This window comes from Fusarium verticillioides, chromosome 3, assembly GCF_000149555.1.
Source record: "Fusarium verticillioides 7600 chromosome 3, whole genome shotgun sequence".
NCBI lineage: Eukaryota > Fungi > Ascomycota > Sordariomycetes > Hypocreales > Nectriaceae > Fusarium > Fusarium verticillioides.
The window spans coordinates 648,123-669,883 of NC_031677.1; the positions used below are offsets into that span (position 1 = coordinate 648,123).

General features: G+C 42.2%; 8 protein-coding genes across 8 annotated transcripts; 4 read left to right on the forward strand and 4 right to left on the reverse strand.

The window, feature by feature from the left end:
- Positions 1-69: 69 nt before the first annotated feature.
- On the forward strand, positions 70-4,808 carry FVEG_12579 (TKL protein kinase). The gene is made up of 4 exons (XM_018901924.1): positions 70-1,279; positions 1,339-1,420; positions 1,512-1,591; positions 1,642-4,808. The coding sequence occupies exons 1-4, from the start codon at positions 123-125 to the stop codon at positions 4,397-4,399; spliced, it is 4,077 nt and encodes a 1,358-aa protein (XP_018760528.1). The 5' UTR covers positions 70-122; the 3' UTR covers positions 4,400-4,808.
- Positions 4,809-5,012: 204 nt separating this feature from the next.
- FVEG_12578 (alkaline ceramidase) lies at positions 5,013-7,256 on the forward strand (the record flags this gene model as incomplete). The annotated part of the gene is made up of 1 exon (XM_018901923.1): positions 5,013-7,256. The coding sequence occupies one exon, from the start codon at positions 5,013-5,015 to the stop codon at positions 7,254-7,256; it is 2,244 nt and encodes a 747-aa protein (XP_018760527.1).
- Positions 7,257-7,707: 451 nt separating this feature from the next.
- FVEG_12577 (hypothetical protein) lies at positions 7,708-9,305 on the forward strand. The gene is made up of 9 exons (XM_018901922.1): positions 7,708-7,852; positions 7,900-7,932; positions 7,982-8,072; positions 8,122-8,163; positions 8,208-8,362; positions 8,411-8,448; positions 8,492-8,629; positions 8,675-9,094; positions 9,142-9,305. Exons 1-9 carry the CDS (start codon positions 7,808-7,810, stop codon positions 9,173-9,175), a joined length of 996 nt encoding a protein of 331 aa, XP_018760526.1. The 5' UTR covers positions 7,708-7,807; the 3' UTR covers positions 9,176-9,305.
- Positions 9,306-9,409: 104 nt separating this feature from the next.
- FVEG_12576 (hypothetical protein) lies at positions 9,410-10,770 on the reverse strand (the record flags this gene model as incomplete). The annotated part of the gene is made up of 3 exons (XM_018901921.1): positions 9,410-10,317; positions 10,381-10,473; positions 10,533-10,770. 3 exons carry the CDS (start codon positions 10,768-10,770, stop codon positions 9,410-9,412), a joined length of 1,239 nt encoding a protein of 412 aa, XP_018760525.1.
- A 217-nt stretch (positions 10,771-10,987) lies between these two features.
- Positions 10,988-11,579, reverse strand: FVEG_17300 (hypothetical protein; the record flags this gene model as incomplete). Its single annotated transcript, XM_018906552.1, has 2 exons — positions 10,988-11,492; positions 11,515-11,579. 2 exons carry the CDS (start codon positions 11,577-11,579, stop codon positions 11,036-11,038), a joined length of 522 nt encoding a protein of 173 aa, XP_018760524.1. The 3' UTR covers positions 10,988-11,035.
- Positions 11,580-17,729: 6,150 nt separating this feature from the next.
- On the forward strand, positions 17,730-18,278 carry FVEG_12575 (hypothetical protein; the record flags this gene model as incomplete). Its single annotated transcript, XM_018901920.1, has 1 exon — positions 17,730-18,278. The coding sequence occupies one exon, from the start codon at positions 17,730-17,732 to the stop codon at positions 18,276-18,278; it is 549 nt and encodes a 182-aa protein (XP_018760523.1).
- A 77-nt stretch (positions 18,279-18,355) lies between these two features.
- On the reverse strand, positions 18,356-19,649 carry FVEG_17299 (aminocarboxymuconate-semialdehyde decarboxylase; the record flags this gene model as incomplete). The annotated part of the gene is made up of 2 exons (XM_018906551.1): positions 18,356-18,866; positions 18,931-19,649. 2 exons carry the CDS (start codon positions 19,647-19,649, stop codon positions 18,356-18,358), a joined length of 1,230 nt encoding a protein of 409 aa, XP_018760522.1.
- Positions 19,650-20,293: 644 nt separating this feature from the next.
- On the reverse strand, positions 20,294-21,459 carry FVEG_12574 (NAD-dependent aldehyde dehydrogenase; the record flags this gene model as incomplete). The annotated part of the gene is made up of 2 exons (XM_018901919.1): positions 20,294-20,872; positions 20,932-21,459. 2 exons carry the CDS (start codon positions 21,457-21,459, stop codon positions 20,294-20,296), a joined length of 1,107 nt encoding a protein of 368 aa, XP_018760521.1.
- Between the last annotated feature and the right edge of the window lie 302 nt (positions 21,460-21,761).

A 21,761-nucleotide genomic window follows, 5' to 3' on the forward strand; every position in this document is an offset into this window, starting at 1 on the left:
TACCATCACCGTTATCATGCTATGCAGGCGCAGCGCCCAAGACATAACGGAGCCAAGGCAGATTTCGTCCTCAACTTCCCTCTCTTCGCATTCTGAGCCCATCATCACATCAAACACTCGGCATGGAGACTATCATAGACCCCTTCAGCCAGATTTTATGGCAGGCTCCTTCGACGCTGCCAGAGAGCAGCGTACAGCTCCAGCCAATAGAGGAAGAAGTCAGAGAGCAGCTAAATCGGAATGAAAACAGGTTTCCAACCTTTTTAGCCCATGTCTCATCCCTAGAAAAGAAAGGTCGCAATACAGAAACCGTTTTCATTGACGAGTACATCCAAGGCTTCACTGAGCGATCATTCATCGACCGCGGGGCAACCTTCTCAGTGGAACGAGCCATCGCAATCCCAAACCCTCAAACAATCAACTCCGCACCGTTAGTCATCCGCCAAAAGCGAGTCGTGGCTTTAAAAACAGTTCGAATCCAGTCTCAATCTGATGATCTACCCAAAGCAGGCTGGGATCACGTATTGCTCGAAATTCGCGCTCTTCTTCACGAAACCCTCCGATATCACCCTAATATCGTGCGACTCGTCGGCTTGTGCTGGGGACCCAACGGAGCGTCCGGAAGCGTTTATCCTCAACTCGTCATTGAGCATGCCGAGCACGGAACGTTAGAGGATCTTCAGAATAACTCGAAATCGCCTCTTTCGTTCGCTGTCAAGCAAAAGCTGCTGTATGATGCGGGGAAAGGTCTCTCGATTATTCACGCCTGCAGCATTATTCACGGCGACATCAAGCGCCAGAACGTGCTGATCTTCGCCGATAAATCCAGCCAAGGGGCTTATGTAGCTAAACTGGCTGATTTTGGAGGCGCTGTCTATGGTTCTGAGAAGTATGACTCTTATCGCTTCATCTGCAAGACACCGAGATACGCGGCACCGGAAACCGACGGCATAGTTACTGCTGAGGCCGCAAAGCTATGCGACGTTTATTCTTTTGGATTACTTGCCTGTGAAACCTTTGCAGATGGGGATTTGGCCAATCTTCATTATGAATTTAGTCCTCGGCGGGAGGCGTCGGGTTCATCGGTGACCTTGGCTCAATTGAAGCGGTCGGGACGGCTTTTACACAGAGCGACGTCTATGATTCAGGATTACTTTGATATGCGTGAGATTAACCAAGATTGCACGGAAATGGTTCTGTATGTTCTCGAACAAACTATTCAAAAGAATCTGACAGATAGGTCCTTGGGAAGGGCACAGGCTGCTCTGAGAGGTGTACCGTATGTGAAACTACCCATATCGATCAAAGTGCAACCCGGCTAATCTCTTGCTACCTTAGTCTTTCGGAAATCGACGACTACTTAAGCAATGTAGACCAAATGAATCGCAAGTGGAAGGAAGTTGAAGACAATGAACCTCCAGTGAGTGGCCCTCTCCCCTCTGACAGTTCCTCCCCCGGCGTCAAAACATGAGGCGGCGAATGTTTTATATTCCGGACTAATATCTTGTCAGGGAAAGCACGGAATTAGTGCAGATGGTGCTGGACTATTCTTGGGCACCGTGGGAGCTACTTATGATCCTCAAAATAACACGTAAGAGATACAAACCCCAATGGAACTACCTCTACTGAGACTTGTCATAGCCCCGGCTTTCGGCCCATAGTCAAGGCCCCAGTGAACCCGGGGTTCGTTTTTGAGCCCGAGAAACTGAAGAATATCTTGTCTTGGCAGCAGCAAGAGCATATACTCCAGGCTCTTCAAGTGATCTCCGAATCTGGTGATCATAGCCGTGACGTGGAGCTCCATAAACTCTTTGCAGCCTGGTTCCTTTTCCGATGCCACATCGCCGAATTTGGCACGTCTCTCGACCCCGAAAAAGCGTGTACAGCGCTTCGAAGAGCTGCAAGCGATGCGATTACTGGATCTGATGATTCGAGCGGGTTTGAATATCTCGCAGCATCTTGTGTATGGCGCGTGAGCCAAGCCCTGGGACATACACCACCTGAGCTGATAGCTGTCTTTCCTTCTAGCCTACAGTGGGCTACTCTTCGAGGTGGATGGCAAGCTGGTCAAGATCTTGAGGACGCTTTGCCGCTGTTGAGTGATGAACAGAAACAAAATGCAACTGAAACGTACCAGAATGCCCGGAGACTTGCGAATTATTTCAGTGGTGTTCCTGGTTCACTTGCATTTTTGCCACGACATTTGAGAAAAGAATTTTCGGTCGATAATGCGGAGACACTTCAACAAGAACTCAGAGAGGAGCTTGGAGGACTGTATGAACAGTCGTTGAAGAGCTCACCTGCAACGAACGAGCGTATTCAGCAAGTGACTCCCTTCGACAGGATCTTTGTCAACAGCCGTGGGCATGGAGTTCTGCACATGGCGGCAGCCCGCGGACAAGCTCTGACGATCGAACATCTTATCAACACGTTCAAGCTAAACATCGACCTGCCAAACCAAGACTGCGAAGAAACACCGCTGGTCTGTGCCTGTCGAAATGCGCACTTGGAAGCATCTCTGGCACTCCTTCGCCACGGCGCGAATCCGAAGGGTCATCCTCTTGGACAAGACACTCCTCTGCACTGGCTCTGGAGATTTGAACAACACGAGATGATGCAAATGGCTCGAGGCCTGCTGGACGCCGGCGCCCTGATCGATGCTCCGTCGGGCGGTATGAGAGCCGAGGTTCTTAAAGCGCACGCTGACTGGGAGGGAACCATGTCTATTCAGACCACACCTTTGGGTCGATGTGTTCTCTTCCAGAACATCCACGCTGCTCAAGTCCTCATCGCACTTGGAGCTGACCCTATGATTCAAGTTGATGGAAAGTCGCCTATCCAGCTTGCCGCTATGCTAGCATTACCGAATTTCCTTCGACTATTCTTGTATCAAGATGATGATGAATCCAGAATTTCGGGATTATTCAATGGTTTTGACGATCTTACTCTTTTGAAGGCGACCCAGGAGCAAAAGGCTGGTAATAGAGATTCGTTTTCGTTGCTCAGCCGACTTATCAGAAACGGCCCGAGATATCGCTCTGACGTCGAGGAAACACTCGCCATTTTCAAGGAGCAGAGAGAATTACTAGGCACCGCCTCTTCCAGTGGACCGTTAGGAGAAGCCTTGTGTATGCAGATTCGACTTGGGAATCGTGATATCGTTGAAGCGTTACTAAAAATGGGCCATAATCCCTCTGGCTCGCCTGATCATCGGCCCATGCGTGAAGCGATCATACTCAATGACGATAAAGTATTTCGACTGTTGAGAGACTACGGCTGTGAGATCGAAAGTTATCCTGAGTGCCCACGGACTCTACTCCATGACCTGGCGGCGAGACCGGCTTCTTCTCCCCCTGGGATTGTCATAGCGGAAGAGCTCATAGCGTCAGGGGTTTCTGTTACGGATCATCCAGCAGGGACTAGACCGCCTGTTGTTGAAGCTATCTTACATGGATACATTGACCTAGCGAATCTCCTCATACAGCATGGAGCGCGAATCAGCAGTGCTTATCAGTTGGGGCCCGACCTTCCAAAGATTTCCATCTTCAAGGAGCTCACTGAGAAAAGAACAGAGACATCTCTGTCCATCCTGCGGTCTCTGTTGACGTCAAATGATACAACATCGGATCAGGGACCCGTCCTACATCACAATGAGCAGTTTGACTTTATCGTGAATCACATCGGGGACCCCGCCGAAGAGCAAAGCGCTTGGACGATACTTGCTTCCTCACCACCAGCACGCAAGAACGTAGTCGAAGCAGAGATCTACATGGCGCAAGTTCAATGTATGCTTGCAGAGAATTCACCCTTCGCCACCAAAAAGTGCATAAACTTTGATCATCCAAAGTCTGGCACCGCCTTGTGCCGAGCCGCTCTGTTCCAGAACCATTACCTTGTCGGAAAGCTGCTACGTAGCGGTGCAGATCCCAATATCAGGTTCCGTCAAGACTTTGGACCTGCACAACGATACTTTGGTAATGGTTCACCAATCAATCTCGCGCTGGGTTGCTATGAGGTTGCTATTGAAGGCTGGAGTGAGACTGTGCCAGATTCTATGCTGGAGGACATGAGAAGTGTTATAAATGAATTAGAGTCTATTCCGGACTATCCGGAGGAAGCGCTTACTCGCGGAGAGGCACTGAGGAAGCGGCATGAGGATATACTAAAGCTGCGAGATGACGGATGGGATATGCAGGCGCAGATGGCTAACATGAGCATTGAGCAAGGACCGGTTGACCTATCAAACATGAGCGCGGTGCAAGCGCCAGACCTGGAAGAGTCTCAACGGGAGATGTTCCAGGCTACAGAGACGATTATTCGGTGGATGTTTAATTCGCAGCGCTACGGAACAATTGGGCGAGCAGAAATGGCCAGGATAGCAGAAGGCGAGAACGCATAGTCTATCCCAAGGTAATCACCAGTCTAGATCAGTATCCACGCGCTGTTATCAACCTATTCCTGATAAGAACCCTCGCGTGACTCACAGTAGCACTCACCCACCATCCCAACAAAAGATCCAGCTTCCTATCTTGACCACAATCTCAGAACAAATTCGGTACTTCGAGATGCGGGGATTGTCTCGCGTGCCTTGTTTCTTCGCACTGATGGTTGCCACGTGCCGGGCCATCTCCTTAAAACAGAACATGCACTGCAACCCACACACGATCGGTTAAATGGCTGATATCTCGAATCGGTAGGATTTCCGTATGCGAGATATCGTCAGAGGGGCAGAGATGCATATTCTTGGCTCGTTTGGGTAATTGCCTCGGTTCTCGTATATATAATGACTTGTAAGTAATTGAAAGGGGATTTAAATCTGGGTTTTGTGAATGTGATAGCTGAAAAGTCTGCGACTGAATTGAGGCAGACCGCCTTGTAGCCACTTATCGCATCACTTTAAGCCACGACCAAATGATGAATAACTACTATAAATACCGGCAGTCATCGCGAAATTCTTGGACATGATTCTTAAAAGTGAAAACATTCGTTGACCCAATTTTATCGTGGTCATGATGTTCACCGCAACTTATCGCAATCTTTCTTATGTGCTCCTGTTATACCTTGGCCTCACCACCTTCCTATTCCAGACAGCATCATGTCTCGCCGTCCCTTCATCTGAAGATACATTCAACGATAATTCCAAGCGGGCTGATGACTCTGGCGATGTTTACTTGCTTGGTGTCGGCAAGGCTGATGTGACCGGCCCTGTCGTCGAGCTCAATCTCATGGGATATGCCGACCTAGGGCAGATAGGAACAGGTCTGCGCCAGCGCCTTTACTCTCGCGCTTTCATCGTGGGTAATCCAGATGAACCTGAGGAGAGGTTTGTATACTTGGTTCTGGATACCCAGTCTGGAGACACTGCTGTTCGCAGAGGTATCCTCGAGGGCATCGCAGCTCTTGGATCTGAATATTCGGTCTACACGTCTGACAATGTCGCCGTCACCGGAACGCATTCACATGCTGGGCCAGCAGGTTGGAATAACTACCTCATGCCTCAGATCTCGGCTCTCGGATTCAATCAGCAGGCGTACCAAGCTATCGTCGACGGCGCAGTCTTGTCCGTCAAACGGGCACACGAAAACCTCGCCAAAGGCCGTCTTAGCGTAGGCAAGATTCGCATTGAAGATGTCAACATCAATCGAAGTCTTTATGCGTACCAGGCTAATCCCAAGTCTGAGCGGGACAAGTACCAGGATGAGGTCGACAAGGAATTGACTATGCTCAAGTTCACTCGCGACTCGGATAGCAAGGTCACTGGCGTGCTCACATGGTTCTCGGTCCACGGTACAAGTCTTTACATGAACAATACCCTTGTTGCTGGTGATAACAAGGGTGTGAGTGCCTATCTACTCGAGCAGGCTGTTCGTGGCACCAATGGAGCGACAGATGATTTCGTGGCTGGCTTTTCACAAGCTGCCGTCGCTGACACTACGCCAAATGTCGAAGGAGCTTGGTGTGAAGATGGTTCGGGACAGCAGTGTGACTTTAAGGACGCGACTTGCGGAGGCAAGATTGAGACCTGTCACGGCAGAGGACCTTTCTGGGGCTTGAATGACGGAGGCACCAAATCATGCTGGGAAATAGGTCGTCGCGTCTCCAAGCAGGCCGACAAGCTGTACAGCCAGATGCAAAGCGGAGATGGCGTTCCGGTCACCGGAAAGAATGTTCTCGGATATCACTCTTTCCATGACTTTTCCGATTTCTCCTTTCAGCTACCCAACGGCACATCTGTAAAGACGTGTGCTGCAGCCTTCGGGTACTCTTTTGCCGCTGGAACTACCGATGGCCCAGGGTATTTCGACTTTAAGCAGGGCGACTCCGGCGAACCCGATGCTAGTCCCTTCTGGGCCCTTGTATCAAAGTTCTTGCGCGATCCTACCAAGGAGCAAGTTGCATGTCAGTCACCCAAGCCGATTCTCATTGACGCCGGTGAGATTACACTGCCTTATGCCTGGGCTCCCAACATTGTGGATATCCAGATGCTGCGTGTTGGTAATTTCTTCATCATTGTTTCAGCACCTGAGCTTACCACTATGTCTTCGCGACGTTGGCGCAAGAGTATCAGTGATGAGATCAAGGATAGAGGTGGTGTTGAAGGTGATCCTATTGTTGTCGCTGGTGGACCGGGCAATACCTATGCGCATTACTGTACTACACCTGAAGAGTATGATGTCCAGCGCTACGAAGGTGGCTCAACTGTCCACGGTAGACATAGTCTTGATGCGTACATCAACCTGACCACGAGCTATCTAGGATACCTCCTCCAAGAAAAGGGCGTCTCAAAGCCACCGACTGGCCCATCTGCGCCTGATAATCGCAAGAACTCCATATCTCTCACCACAGGTGTCGTTTACGATAATCCCAAGATAGGCACCAAGTTCGGCGACGTTATCAAGGATGTGAGCAAGTCAAAGTTTGCAGTTGGCGATACCATCTCCGCTACATTCGTTGCAGCCAATCCACGGAACAATCTTCACCTGGAGGATACATATGCGGCGGTTGAGAAGAAGGACGGGTCCAAGTGGGTTCAAGTTCGGACTGATGAAGATTGGGATCTTGTTTTTGAGTGGAAGAGACTTGATGGGTTGCTTGGGTCTAGTGAGGTTACTATCACGTGGGAGACGGGGTGGCAGGATGCGAAGGATATTGGTTCAGGAACGTACAGATTGAGCTACTATGGGGATAGCAAGACTCCTATTACGGGTAAGATCAATGCGTTTACGGGTAGGAGTAGTGAGTTCACTATTGCTTGAGCCTCTTAGTCAGTATGTAATCTGATCGCATTAGCTCAAAGAGACTTTAAACTTTGTCAACAACATTTACATTTAAGGAGCGAGTGAGATTTAGTCTGGCCGGCATGCCTGGTAAATTATACAGACAGACTCTTAGCGCAGAAAGACGCTCGCTATCACCATACTCTGCCAGAAACTGAATTCTAATCCTTTTCTAGGAAAGGTTTCAAAACAAATGGCAGTTAGGCATCTGGTTTCCAAAGCGTGGGAAATTGGTTTCGTTCCCTGTTGATCGGATACTTAATAAGTCCCTCAGTCGATGCGGCAGATTGATAATCCCTCGGGAGGTAAGATGAGGGGCCATACTTTCTGGTGCAACATGTCAGACCACCGACCCATGCAAGGCCACGTACGTTTCTGCGAATCCAGGATAGCCAGTGATATTGACTCTCGAAAATTCGCTTAACACACAGCATGCATACTACCTACGCAATCATTTGCCATTTCCACCCGCAGATTCCCCCATCTTCACTTATCCCTCATTGAGCGATTTTCAGGTCATCAACTTCAACATGTCGACTGTAGAAGCAGATCCCGTACTTCATCCTGACGAGGATGTAAGAGCATGTCTAATCCATCAAGGTTAAACGCTGAGCAAGACTAGGTCGTCGATGATGCAGACTCGTCAATTGGGACAGTGCGCTTCTCAATCATCCAGATCAAGAGACTCGGCTGACAGGCGACAGGATGCCGCCTCATCAACAACCAGCATCTCAAGCTCCATCTTGAATTTTTGGCTTGAGAACGGTAGAACCTACCATAGCTTCAAAGACGGAAGTAAGAAGCATTACCATCCTCTGATACCAATTTCTGACCACCTCACTAGAATATCATCTGCCGAATGACCAGGTTGAAAATGAGCGTCTAGGTACCGGATTACGACGGTGTTTAAGCATGTTGCTGACAGATCAGACCTCCAGCATAACCTTTTCCTGTTAACATTTGGCGATAGACTGGGCCTTGCTCCGCCAAATGAACCCGGTGTAAAGGTCGGAAGTGTACTCGACGTGGGGACAGGAACCGGGATATGGGCCATTGACTACGCTGATGAGCATCCAGAAGCTGAGGTTTGTCTTATACTGGCTGATCCTTCTGGGTTCCTACTAACTGCACAGGTCATTGGGGTCGACCTTTCGCCAATTCAGCCCGCTTTGTGAGTACCCTCGGGTGATACCTTTCCCCGCTAATACCTCCAGCATCCCGCCAAACCTTCGTTTTATTATTGATGACATCGACGAGGACTGGGAATATGGTCATTCGTTTGATTATATCCACAGCAGGATGATGGTCTTTAGCATCAAGAATTGGAAGCACTACATCCGCAAGATCTTCAAGCATGTTTTCAACCTCCACGTCATCCATAAGACTAACCTTTATAGTAATCTCAAGCCTGGTGGCTATGTCGAGATTCAAGAAACTGGGGGCATTGTTCTCTCCGACGACGGGACTCTTACGCCTGACCACGCCCTTTCAAAGTGGTGTAACCTCCTCGGGGAGGCTTTTACTAAGCTCGGCAGTACCTCCATCGAGTTCGACGAGATCAAAGCTATTATGCAAGAAGTCGGCTTTGTCGATGTCGTCGACAAAAGATTCAAGTGGCCTACCAATCCCTGGGCTCGAGATAAGAAGTATAAAGAGTTGGGAATGTGGAATAACTACAATGCTTCGAACGCTTTGGAGTCGTTGACCATGGCGTCGTTTTCGAGGGCTCACGGATGGTCGCGGGAGGAAGTTATTACGTTCCTTGTTGATGTGCGGAAGGATTTAAATAATCCCATTGTTCATGCTTATAACCCCATGTGAGTATCACAGACGTTGATATGGACTCGATGTTAACGACTGGTAGATGTTCTATCTTTGGGAAGAGACCGGATATTTAATAGAGACAGGGGATGAGTGAAGATCTAGGTTTGTGTTTACTGACTCCAGTATGTGAAAATCAAAAATGCTGGCGAACTATCTGATCCGATCCAATTCTGTGTCGTGATTAATCTATGTGTTAGTAGCTCATGATCTTGGGGGCTCCACGTCCAAACTGATGTCTTCATGGTACTCCATGAGTTCCGTGTCATGTTCCTGTTTTGGCTGTTCAAACGGCCTACTCTCAATCAACACTAGAATACAGAAAAAAGCCTCCAATCCTTACTAACTCCCTTGGCAAAAAGGAACAGAAGAGCCGACACTGCATATGCTGTGCCACAGAAGAGAACCAAGGCGTTGTAGTGGTTGCCGTCACTTGTTCCTAAGATCAATCCTGAGATAGGAACTCCAGCCAATGTGGCAAAGCTCACTACACCGTAGGCCGTTCCATACCTGGTAGCATATTCTTCTGTTTTACAGAGCTGGGCTACACAGACTGGCGTCAAGCTGAAAGCAGTACCGCTGAAAAAGCCATAGGTTACAGCGAAGGAAATGACAACAACGGCGTTAGACCTCGCATGAAGCCATAAACAAAAGATTGACAAGGTAGAGAGAGTCGCGCAAACGATCATAACGTTGAATCGACCGAGTTTATCAGCAACGATCCCAGGTAGACAGCGTCCCAGGGTAGATGCCGAATTCAGAATCGCCAATACGTTGGGAGAGAGGTCATTCAGTCCATGGAAAGAGGTGTATGTAGTGATGTATGCTGGTGGCACCAGCACAGCCCAATCCAAAATGAATATTGCCATCATTGTAAGCGTAAATCTTGCGTCTTTGAAGCCCTTCCAGTCGAGAACAAGCCGCGAAGTCGGATTTGCCGGAAGCCGTGTCTTGAGCAAGGGCAGACTGGCTAGGAAACACATGAAGGTAATGAGCGCAAAGCATCGTATTGTCCAAGGAAATCCAATTCGACGCGAGAGATGCGAAAAAGCAAGAGGATAGCAGAGACCTCCGATGCCACCGGCAGTTGTTGCTAGGCCAGTCGCCAATCCGCGATTTTGCATGAACCAATGCCCAAGCGTGGCGATGCTGGTGGTCCATATGATCGAAGAAGACAGACCTCCCAGGCACCCAAAGGCAAGCATAAACTGGTAGTATTCTTCTCATCAAGTGAGGTTAGCGCGGGGCTCTGCTTATCTCGCTCAAATGGGGACTTTCTCACCCGTGCAGAAACTCGTACATATCAGCGACACGACTAAGCCGCATGCTCCAGTGGGAAACAAGTATTCGAGACCATACCGATCAAATATTGGACCTATAGAGGTGTCAGATACCTTGCTCTGAGAGTTTGATGCTTGATATGAGAGGTTTTACCTGCCTGGATCCCCCCAAAGAAGAAAAGAAAAGCAAAGGTGCTGAATATCCACGCAATTTGGGGCTCCGAGTACTTATCGAGCTGATTGACCAGGAGCCATGCTTGGAAAATACCAGTCGAGTTGAGGAGGCCTGAGGCTGGGAACAGTGCCAGCCATGCACCCAAAACGACGCTATATGCCTTGAACCCACGTTCAGGGTAGGACTCGAAAATGATTGGATTTACGGTAGAAGACATTTTGAAGCCGATGTGATCGGTGAGTCAGGCAAAATTGTGAGAGGTTATTGGGTATTAGATACATTTGGTTGTCAATTGAAGGGCGTATTGCGGGCCAGCTGTAGATTACTACTTAACAAATTAATAATATTAACTACAAAAGATATATTACTGTAGATAATTTAAATACCTCTGGGTTTAAATGTATAAAACATTTATCTTCCGACATCAAACAATAAAGCAGAATATCAGTATAATTTAAAGTCTGTCAGAAGCTAATTTTTTATTATTTAAGATAATGGTCAAGGAACTCAATTTGCACCTTTATGTTTTGCTCAAAGTAGTCTCCTGTATGAAGATCAAAATACCCACATCCATCCAGGTAGAGTAATTGTTTAGGTTCTCGCGCCTTGTTAAAGGCATCCATTTGTGATGCCGTTTGCACCAGGACATCGTTGCCGGGAACAACAAACAAAAGTGGTGTTGGGGAGACTCTATGAATCATAGACTGGCCCTCAAAGCTAAGCACGTGCAGCTGGGTCTGCGAAGTGATGTAGTTCTCCCAGCGGCTGCCACAGGTCTTCTGGAGGCTCAGTAGATCGTGGGCGTCCTTGGTGGGGAACACGGCGTTTGTTGTAGCTGGATCTGAAGACACACGATCAGCAGCAATCAGCGGCACCGTTGGTTGGTCTAATCCAGAATTAATCTGACGCTCTGGTCCTCTGGCAAAGTCGTAATACGATCTTTGAATGCGAGTGACCTGACCTCGCCTGAAACAGCGGGGCACTGGATGATCGCAGCTTTGATCCGCTTATCGATTGCTGCAGCATAACGTCCCCTGCCTAAAGACCGGCTACCCCTATAGACTGGCCACCTCAGCTAAAATACCAAAAACCTAATATTATAATTAATTAATTAATTATTATAATACTATATTTTTTATATTAAATAAAACTTTAGTTAGTAAATATTTAAATAGAAATTAGAATAAAGATTTTTAAGTTTTAATCTTTTAATTTTATTAACTATTCTTTCTAGTTATAAAGTCTTTTATGTCTATTTATAAGCTTTTTTTATTATTAAAATCTTTATAAATTTTATATTTAAGTTATAAATAACTTTTTTATATTATTTTAATTAATTTTCTTTATTTTCTTACTATAAAATACTTATTTCTCTATTTTATTATTTAATATTAAAGTTATAATAATTTAATTAACTTCTAATCTTCTTAAAAAGCAGTATAATAATTAGATTTTATATTATAGAAGCTAAGACTTAGCTTAAAGCTTACTAAAGCTATATAGATAAATAGGAAGTCTTTAAGAAACTTAAATCTTGCTTTTTTAATAGTAAATTTACTATAATAGTAAAAGAAAGTATTTCTATAACTATTAAGTTTATTAAGACTTTTACTAGATTTATAGGCTATAATTTAATAGCTTTAAAGCTAGTAATTATATTAGACTTTATAATAGCTTTTCTCTAAGCCTTATTATAAATATATAAAAATATAATTTTATTAATATAATTATTATTAAAGATAGAAGTAAGATTTAAAAAAAGATAATAATATACTTTTTTTTAGAAAATTAAAAACTATAATATTTAGTAATTAAAAGATATAAAAAGTATAAATAAGAAGAAATAATAAATATATATTATTATTATAATATTTCTATTAAGACTTAACTTTATATAAAGGTCTTATTATATAACTATAGAATATATTATAATTTAAGTAAAATCAGGATAAAATAATACTAAAATAATAAGAAAAATCAAGGCTTTCGATTAGTATACTTACTTAAGCAAAATATAAAGAATTAAGTAAATTTTATATATTAAAGTCTTTTCTTAAACTTTAAATATTTCTTACTAAGGAAATATAAGTTAAAAAGATATATAACTAGGGTTATGTAATAATTATATAATAAAGATTATATATATTAGATTTTACCCCTTAGTTAAATAATTTATAATATACTATAAGAAACTCTACTTTCTTATTTAAGCTTTATAAGCCTACTAAAGTCTAGCGCTTTTTAAATTAGGTAAAAAGTATATTATATTTTTCTTTAAATTTTAGCGGTTTTTATAATAGTCTTTTTACTATAATTAAGACTACCCTGCTCTAGGAATTATAATACCCGCTTTTCTAGAGATTTATATAAGACCTAGGATTTTCTACTTAAGGAACTCCCTTTTCTTAAGAGACTTATTAACTTTTCTATTATATAATATATATTATTAAATTTAGAAATATTCATTCTATTTAAGAGACCTACTTCTATCTTATAAATCCTACCCTATGCCTATTTATTCAGCAGTTATAACCTTTTATCCTTTTAATTCCTCCTTAACCTCTTTATCAGTTACTGTAGTATATCCTACTACTTATAGTGAATTTATTGGCTATTTTATTTAAGCCTTAATAATTTCTAAAAGAACTTTTTTATAATATAATTTCTATAGCTATTAAAAATAAGAAGTTAAGGTTTATTTTTTTTCTTAAGCTATATTAATAAAATAAAGACTTTTTTTAACTAAACTAATACTAATTTATTACTTATCTATCCCTTATTACTATAGGTAAATTTTTAATCTTTTAAAAAGTCTCAATCTTTAAGGAAATATTATTATTAAACTATTTTCCTTTTAAAAATAACTATAGGTTTTAAGACTTTTTTAGTTACTAAGATATATTTAAAAATTATAATCTAAGTATAAAAACTAGGCTAATAAATAAATACTAATTTCTTTAATTAATAATTAAAAAATAGATTAATATAGTTAATAAGCAAGTAAGTTATTTAAGTAAGTAAGTTACTTTCTTTAACCTTTTAAACCTATAGCTTAAAAGCTTAAGCTATAAGATTAAAATACTAGCTTTTACTTATTAAACTCCTCTTTAAATAACTTAAAAACCACTTAATAAGTTCTTATATTATAATTACTTTTACTATATATACTATAATACTAAATACCTAGTCTAATTAACTTTCTTTAACTATTACTTTACAATAATTTTACTATTACTTATATATTAATATCTATTTAATTAATTACTTATAATATATTTTATATAATGATTACCTCTCCTTTTTATAGTCTAGTCCTTTTTACCTTTTAATATTAACTTAATATCTTATTTATATTTTAAAGATTATAAAGCTTAGCCTTTAATAAAATAACTTTATATATAACTGCTTTTATTACTTTAATAATTAACTTTAAAGCTTTAATAATAGACTTTAAGAAACTACTATAATATCTTTTAATTTACTTTTTAAGGTATTTAGATTAAAATTAGGCTTTTATTACTATCTTTAAGGTCTTTAAAGCTTATAATATTTATAGTTAAGGAGCCTTCTTAGAAAATATTAAGGTCTATAGGTATATATTAAGCTTTAAGATAATAGCTTTTAGATTAAAAGGAGTAAGCCTAGCTCCTTTAAAATCCCTTTATATATTACTTTATATAAAAGTAGCTTAAAAAGTAATATAAAAAGCTAGAAAGAACTTAATCTTAGAAATATAGGTTATAAAATATTTAATTAAATATTTTATTTCTTATTTATAAGCCTTTTTTAGTACTATAAAGTGCTTAATATTAAGAAGCTAAAGTAAGTAAAATATATAAATAAGTATATAAAATATAATAATTTTATAATCCTAGTAATATCTCTTAAACTTAATAAAATAATAACTTTTATAACTATTAAAGATTAAAAAATAATAAGTATTAACTAATTAAATACTTATAAATTAATTAAAGTACTTTAATTACTTAAGACCTAGCTTATTATTTATTTATTTATTTTAGCTTATTATAATAACCTAATTAGCTAAAAAGTTACTTTTTTAATATTAATTAGTAAGATAATATTAGCTTAAATTAATAATAAATAGTAAAATTAATTAACCCTTTAGATTAATTACTATAATAGTAATAATTTATTTTTAATTTTTAAGTTATATTAATTTTAGTTTTCTTTACCTTTTTAAGCTTACAATTACTATTCTAGCTATTATAAGGCCTATTATAAAGCTAATCTTATTAAAGTTTTAGATATTATTTAACTAGATACTATATTTTATAATTATATTTTATATAAGCCTAAACTAGCTATAAATAATAGTTAGATCTTTATATTTAGCTTTTTAATAGTTATATTTCTAAAATAAATATATCTTTAGCTTTAGTTATTGCTTTATAAAGTTATAAGCTTAGTATTTATTAATATATAATATATTATAGTTAGCTAGTAGAGAATTAGCTATATCTTTTATAAAATGCAGTTATAAAGGAAATCCTTATAAATCTAGGTTAAAGATAAATTAGACTATTATTTATTTTTCTAGATTAAATAGTTTTTATAAATTTAAAATAAAATTATATTATAATTAACTACTATAATAGTAGTAATATAAGGTTTTAAAAGGCACCTTATAATTAGTTATAGCCTATTATAAACTTAGTTTTAGGTTAGTTTAAAAATCTAAAAAAGTAAAAAGGATTTTAGCCTTATTTAAAGGCTATAATATATTAGGTTATTAAGAATTAACTAATTAGATAGAAATATTATAAGGTAAGGGATTTTTAACTTACTTACTTAAATAACCTACTTACTTATTAACTATATTATTTATTTTTATTCCTTTTATTATTTTAACTTTATTAATATTATATCTATTCCTTTATTTAATTAAATATATTACTAGTATTATAAAAAGTATAAAAAATACTTTTATTAATTTAAAAGAAGCTCTATAATATTAATTAAAGTTAATTTTCTTATTTTTTAAAGTCTTAATATTAGAACTTTATCTTAAAAAGCCTTATAACTAGTTCTTTTTAATACTTTCTAGGAAGCTATTATAGATAGTAATTCTACTAGTAAACTCTTTAACTTACTAATATAATATAGAGTATTCTAGATTAGCTTATATAATGATCTAGTTTTAAAAATACTTTTCTCAAATATTAAAGAGCTTTTAGTAAGGTTTTTAAGCTTTTTTTAGTATTATATTTCCTTTAATCTAACCTTAAAGTATAGAATAGTTAATACTATAAGCTTTAGTTACTTTATTTACTAATATACTATCTATAACTATCTAAAGTATAGCACTTATATCTTTTTTAATAAAAGAAAGCATTCTAAATTAATTAGAATTAGATTGATAGAGTTATAACTGTTTAAAGTATATATAAATTGGGTGGCTGGGTTAAAAATGAGGTGGCCAGTCTGTGGGGGTAGCCGGTCTTTGGGTAGGGGATGTTAGATGACATTTGTTGAACCGAATTGATTCTATTGCTTGTCCTGTCTAACTTCTGGTATTCTGTTACCCCTCTTTTGGTCTTCCTTCAGTCATGTGATCGGCATTCTTAATACCCGAGGCTCGTTTGGGTCAAACCACTTGCGGGCTTATATAATCCCTCTCAATTACATGGTACCACCGGTTTAATAACATTCCCGCCGGAAAAGCTACCCCAGTATACAATCTTATCCTTGTCGACACAAGGAAGACTGGCTGCAAAGTTGAATGCGTCGTAGTAGTCTCCTTGCTGTAACGGAGGGTTGGACTCCTGCCGAGGCAGACCATCGCTATCCCCCCAATTACGGTTGTCGTACAGCAATACTTCGTACCCTACATCGTGGAAAGCTGACGCAAAATTCGGCAGAGAAAGTGGCGGGTTCCGCCAAGCTGTATGGTTATTACTTGTTAGACATCCTGTGACCTAGGACGTGACACTAGAGCAAAGATGTATAGCACTAATACCGTGGGTCATGATAATGCATGGTGAGGTCTCTGGTTGGGGATACAGCCAGCCACGTAGTGTGATGCCATCACACGCGCGAAATTCGATGTCTCGTCGTGGGAGACCCATAGCTGAAACCGGGCGCGGTACCTAAACCTAAGTCAAAAAAGTGGATGGATAGGAATTTGAGAAGATTTGCCAGTTCGTCAGGTATCAATGAATGAGCTGGTTGATTGCATGTCGAGACACGCACATTCCTCTGAGCAACAAGTCAGTCCTGATGACATTGGGGAGGATAGCTATAGCAGATTAATAATCTGTAGAGTTCCAAGTAAGGGATTTGTCAAACCACCCGGGGCGGACTCGTGTGTCACTTGTCCCGATTATTTGTAATAGCTTTTGTCAGCTATTGCTACTCACTACATTTGATCTACGGTGGGGTAGTGGGGATGCCGCGGCTGTCATGTGGATCTCCTCTACTAACCCACTTTAATCCCCAGATTAAGACTAGCAGCCATCGTGTTCATCAGATGGTTGAGCCAGTGAGAGCATTCTCAAGACTAAGTTACCAAGTTCTATCTGCTTATATAATCTCTCAAGCATTGACTTTCCGGCCTTGGGGTGAGCTCAGCTTGAATTTTGTTTATGACATATATTCAATTACATATACGCCACAGCTGGTGCGATAGAGTGGGCTAGCCCCGTCCCTGGTGCCGGGAGGGACATGCTTCAGATACGTTTTTCCTTTTCGTATCTCCAGAAAAATTCGATTTTCTTTCCAGTTACTAACTCAAAAACTGATAAATGGATACGCTGCATACTTCTCTTTGTAGATTGCCTTCTGATAAAGAACTGCATGTCTAGGCTCAGTTTGGGTTCTTGAGCCCATAAACTAGGAAAGAGATACAAGTGAAAGTTAATGCGTAATATAAACAACTAAAGTAAGCTACGTTTAGTAATCCGGTGATCCTTAATAATTTTCCTGGTTATGATGATACGTTATTTACGGGATTGGAATTAGACTTTAGCGCACGGACAAGGTAGGTGATCAGAGACCTCGGCACTTGTGTAAGTCTATGAACGACCATAAACGTATAACAATCATGGGTCAACTATGCAGTAATGACTTGGCTACAGATCGCTCAGAACACAAGTCCCTTTTACTTGTTCCATCTATTTTTGAACTCTTCTTTACGAATGCTTCTAGATATACGCAATGCCTCGCATCATTAGTCACGTCTCCGGCGCACAATGGGAGAAGGACGGCCCGCAGTCACCAACCCAGAAGTTCTTCAAGCAATATGTCAATGCCGTTGATTCCAGGGGCTACGACACCGGTTCTGGGCTCAAGTTCTATTCCAAGGATGTGATCTTTCACAACCAGAACAACGCCGTCTACCACGGAGGAGATGAAATGTGGGCTTGGATGAAGAAGCTATTCAACGTGTTTGAGCGCATCCAGCATGACTGGATCCACCTTGTGGAGATTGAGCGTGATGATGGGACTAGCCAGATATACACTCAGAATATACGGAAGCTTTGGCTTCCCGGGAACAATGAACTCGAACCGACTGTAAGCATCCCTCTTACGATGATTGCAATTATCGGGAAGAGTGGAAGCGACGAAACTCCGGAGGGGCTACATTTTAAGGAGGTCTGGCTCTACTGGGATACTGCTCTTCTTTTGTCTCATCTCCCTAAGGATGCTGTTGTTTTTAAGACCACGAATGTCTTACATGGGGATAAGGGCTTGGCTCAGGAGTAAGGGTTCTATGGCAATAATTTCAATAAAAACAACATTAACCAGACAACCTGCTACTGCGTTTGAATCCTGTACATACATTAATTAGCCAAACAGACACCAGCTCGGTCCAATAAGTCTCTCAAACTATCTTTATATGCATTCTGGAATCTTTCATCCAACTTCAGAAAGTCGATGGCATTTCCAGCTAGCATCATAGCACGTTGCTCCGTTGACAGAAACTCAGACAATGATCCATCAGACGTCAACATCTTGCCGGCTTCAGGGACTTCGCCAAGTGGGAAAGGATAGTCACTCCCCATGAGAATGCGATCGACTCTTATCTTCTTGCAGAGGTATGCTAGGAGATCCGGGTCATGGACTAGGCTGTCTATCCAGAGATTGTCGCCTGAGCTAAGGTGGTCTGAGGGACTTCGGCCGCCTGCTCTTGAAGCGACCAAGTCTGGCCTGCAGTTGTATCCGTGTTCTATTCTTCCCATTAGAGTTGGGAATGCGCCTCCCGCGTGGGCAAAGCAGAAGCGCAATCCGGGGTATCGCAGCAGGAGACCTGAGGATGTCAAGGCGAGCATTGATAAGGCTGTCTCACATGGCCTAGCGGTAACTCGGTCAGTCTCTTGATTGGGGTACACAGCCACGGGAGGGGACAAGCACATACATTCCGATCAACCACGAAGACCAATACTGGCCCCATCGGTGTTCATTTTCTTTGAGCAGAGAGTAGCCTAGCGGATGGACAAAGACTGGCATATCTAACTCTTGGCAGGCAGCCCAAAAAGGGTCCAACCTGGGGTCGTCAAGGTTCATATCACCAACTGTCGTTCCGATCTCGACGCCCTTTAGTCCGAGGGTGTATTTTGCTCGCTTCAGCTCTTTCACAGATGCTTGCACGTCTTGCAGTGGAACCGTCGCAAGGCCAACAAATCTGGTCGGGTATTCTGTGCACACCTGCGACAGGTGATCATTGAGCGCCCGGGCTAAGTGGGCGACCATTTTGCCCGGCTTGTCGTAGAAGAATAGAATCGGAACTGTACTCAATACCTGGACATGGACACCAGACTGGTCCATGTCCCTTAGGCGTACTTTCGGGTCAAAACAGTTGTCTTGGACAGTTCGGAAATGTTTGGAATCGACATATATATCAACTGATTTTTCATCCACTGGCGACGGCTTTAGTTCAATCCATGAGTTTGATTGAGTTCCATTTTGTTCAGAGTCGGACAGCTGTGGCAAGGTCCGTGGCATGACATGTGTATGAAGGTCGATGCGATAGAACTGATTATCGGCCATCCCAGATGAGTGCCTGCCTTCAGGTCTTTTGATGCCATTACTGCAGCCTTTGCATTGAGTCGTCATTGTCAGCGTGTCAACTGCCATTGTATGGAGATGTGAGAATGTTCTTGAATTGGTAGCCAAGTCTGGTGCACAGCCCCGATATGTCTTTGGACATGGAGATTGGCATCTTTGATAAGTTATATCATTTCGGAAAGACTTAAGTTATGATTGTGTGGCAAAGCTCAGTATCCGACGGGCGGCCCGCGAATGCAAGAGTGGAGATGGGACGAAACAACATCTAAGTATCTGCCGGTATATCTACCATAAGCAAAATGTAACCTACTGCGACATCAACGCCGGGCATGGCCAATCACTCTCGCGAGATTCCATCGGTAGATGTTCACGAGTGGAAGATTTAGAGCTACATCCAGGTCGTTGTAAGGGTCTGGTAGCAGGATTGTTGATGCTGGGCTAATCGAGTTTGTCCATATCCGATCCCCCAACAAAGCGGGCCGATTGCCGAAGCCACATAACCGTTATTATAGGAAGCATCCGAAGAACTAAAATGCTATTCTATTTTGTATCTGCAGACGGTGGGGAGTTTTAGGTAGGCGAGGTTGTATAGATTGTTATTGTGTTTGCGGTAAATTATCCAAGTAGTATAATCATGATAATTACTAAGAATATATCACGTTCTCTGACAGCGACATGCTAAGTCTGAGGTAGCCAATCCACTGGGAGGGGCACTACATTGGTAGATGCACAGTTCTTACCACAGTAAAAACATCTCGACTATAGTTCCCTCCTTCTCGCCCCGTGCCCGAGTTCTTCATCCCACCAAACGGTGTACTCAGCTCCCTGACCAACCAACAATTCACCCAAACAAGCCCTGCGTCAAGTTGCTCACCGACGCGTCTCATCCGTGCACCATCCTTTGTCAAGAGAACGGCAGCAAGTCCATACGTACTATCATTCGCCAGCTGGACACACTCTTCTTCGGTTTCGAATCTGGTGACAGTGACGACGGGGCCGAATATTTCGTCTTGCATGATTCGTGACGAGGTGCTGACGTTGGTTAAGATCACTGGCTCTACCCAATAGCCGTTGCTGGGCTCGAGAGGCGGCACAGATCCTGTGATGAAAGTGGCATTCTCCTCTTTTGCCAGTGTGAGATATGATACGACTTTGCTGTAATGCTGTAACGAGGCTACAGCGCCTGTACGATCTCCACATTTGTAATTAGACTCGACATATGCTTTGAGTGAAGTGACGAATGAATCGTAGATACGGGACTGGACGTAAATGCGAGAACCGCATAAACAGATCTAATGAGGTCAGTACAAGAATCCCCATCGGCGATGTATCCGCAGGCGGCAGGTCTTACCTCTCCCTGATTCTCAAACGCCGCTGTTGCTGCGGTTTGTACTGCCTTCTCAAGATCCACATCATCAAACACCAAAGTTGGGTTCTTGCCACCCAACTCGAGAGAAATATGCTTGTAGATCTGGTCCGCCGTATCTCTTCGGATCTTGATTCCCGTCGCTGTACTGCCAGTGAAAGAGACGCCCTTGACCAGCGAGCTCTGTACGAGCCGAGAGCCTGTAATAGCTCCGTCACCGAAGACTATGTTGATAACACCAGGTGGAATCTCTGCAAGCCGAAATATCTCGCAGAGCAGGAATGCAGACATGGAGGTGAACTCTGAAGGTTTCGCGACTGCTGTGCAGCCAAAGGCAAGACACGGTGCGATCTTCCAGGTTAGTAGGTACAAGGGCATGTTCCAGGGAGAGATGAGCGCAAACACGCCAGTTGGTGAGCGGTGCTCGTAGGTGACAGCGACGCCATCAATCATCCGTACAGCGTTCTCTTGGTGCAGAATGAAAGTCGAGAAGTATCTAAGTGAAACCTGCATTAGTCAGATGCTAGTCTAGAGCTCAGTCATATTTACCTGAAATTCGTCGCAGCCCGATCGACTTCAACTCTCGCCCTGGCCAGAGTCTTGCCTTGATCTATGCTCTCCCAAACTGCAAGAGGTTCTTTATTTTTCTCGATCAAACACGCCACACGCTCGAGAAGCTTGGATCTGAAGGATGCTGTGGTTTTAGACCATGTTTTGAACGCATCAGTAGCAGCCTGCAGGGCGTGGTCAACCTGAGCAGTGCTACTGATCGGGACCCGAGCAAAAGATCTGCCTGTCTTGGGATTTATGGAATC

Excerpts from the sequence above, each read along its gene's own strand:
- FVEG_12579 (XM_018901924.1), top strand. The coding sequence starts at position 123 with ATGGAGACTATCATAGACCCCTTCAGCCAGATTTTATGGCAGGCTCCT. Across the intron at positions 1,421-1,511 it reads TTGAAGACAATGAACCTCCA|GGAAAGCACGGAATTAGTGC; the intron begins GTGAGTGGCCCT and ends ATATCTTGTCAG. Across the intron at positions 1,592-1,641 it reads TATGATCCTCAAAATAACAC|CCCCGGCTTTCGGCCCATAG; the intron begins GTAAGAGATACA and ends GACTTGTCATAG.
- FVEG_12577 (XM_018901922.1), top strand. The coding sequence starts at position 7,808 with ATGTCGACTGTAGAAGCAGATCCCGTACTTCATCCTGACGAGGAT. Across the intron at positions 8,164-8,207 it reads GGTTGAAAATGAGCGTCTAG|ACCTCCAGCATAACCTTTTC; the intron begins GTACCGGATTAC and ends CTGACAGATCAG. Across the intron at positions 9,095-9,141 it reads GTTCATGCTTATAACCCCAT|ATGTTCTATCTTTGGGAAGA; the intron begins GTGAGTATCACA and ends AACGACTGGTAG.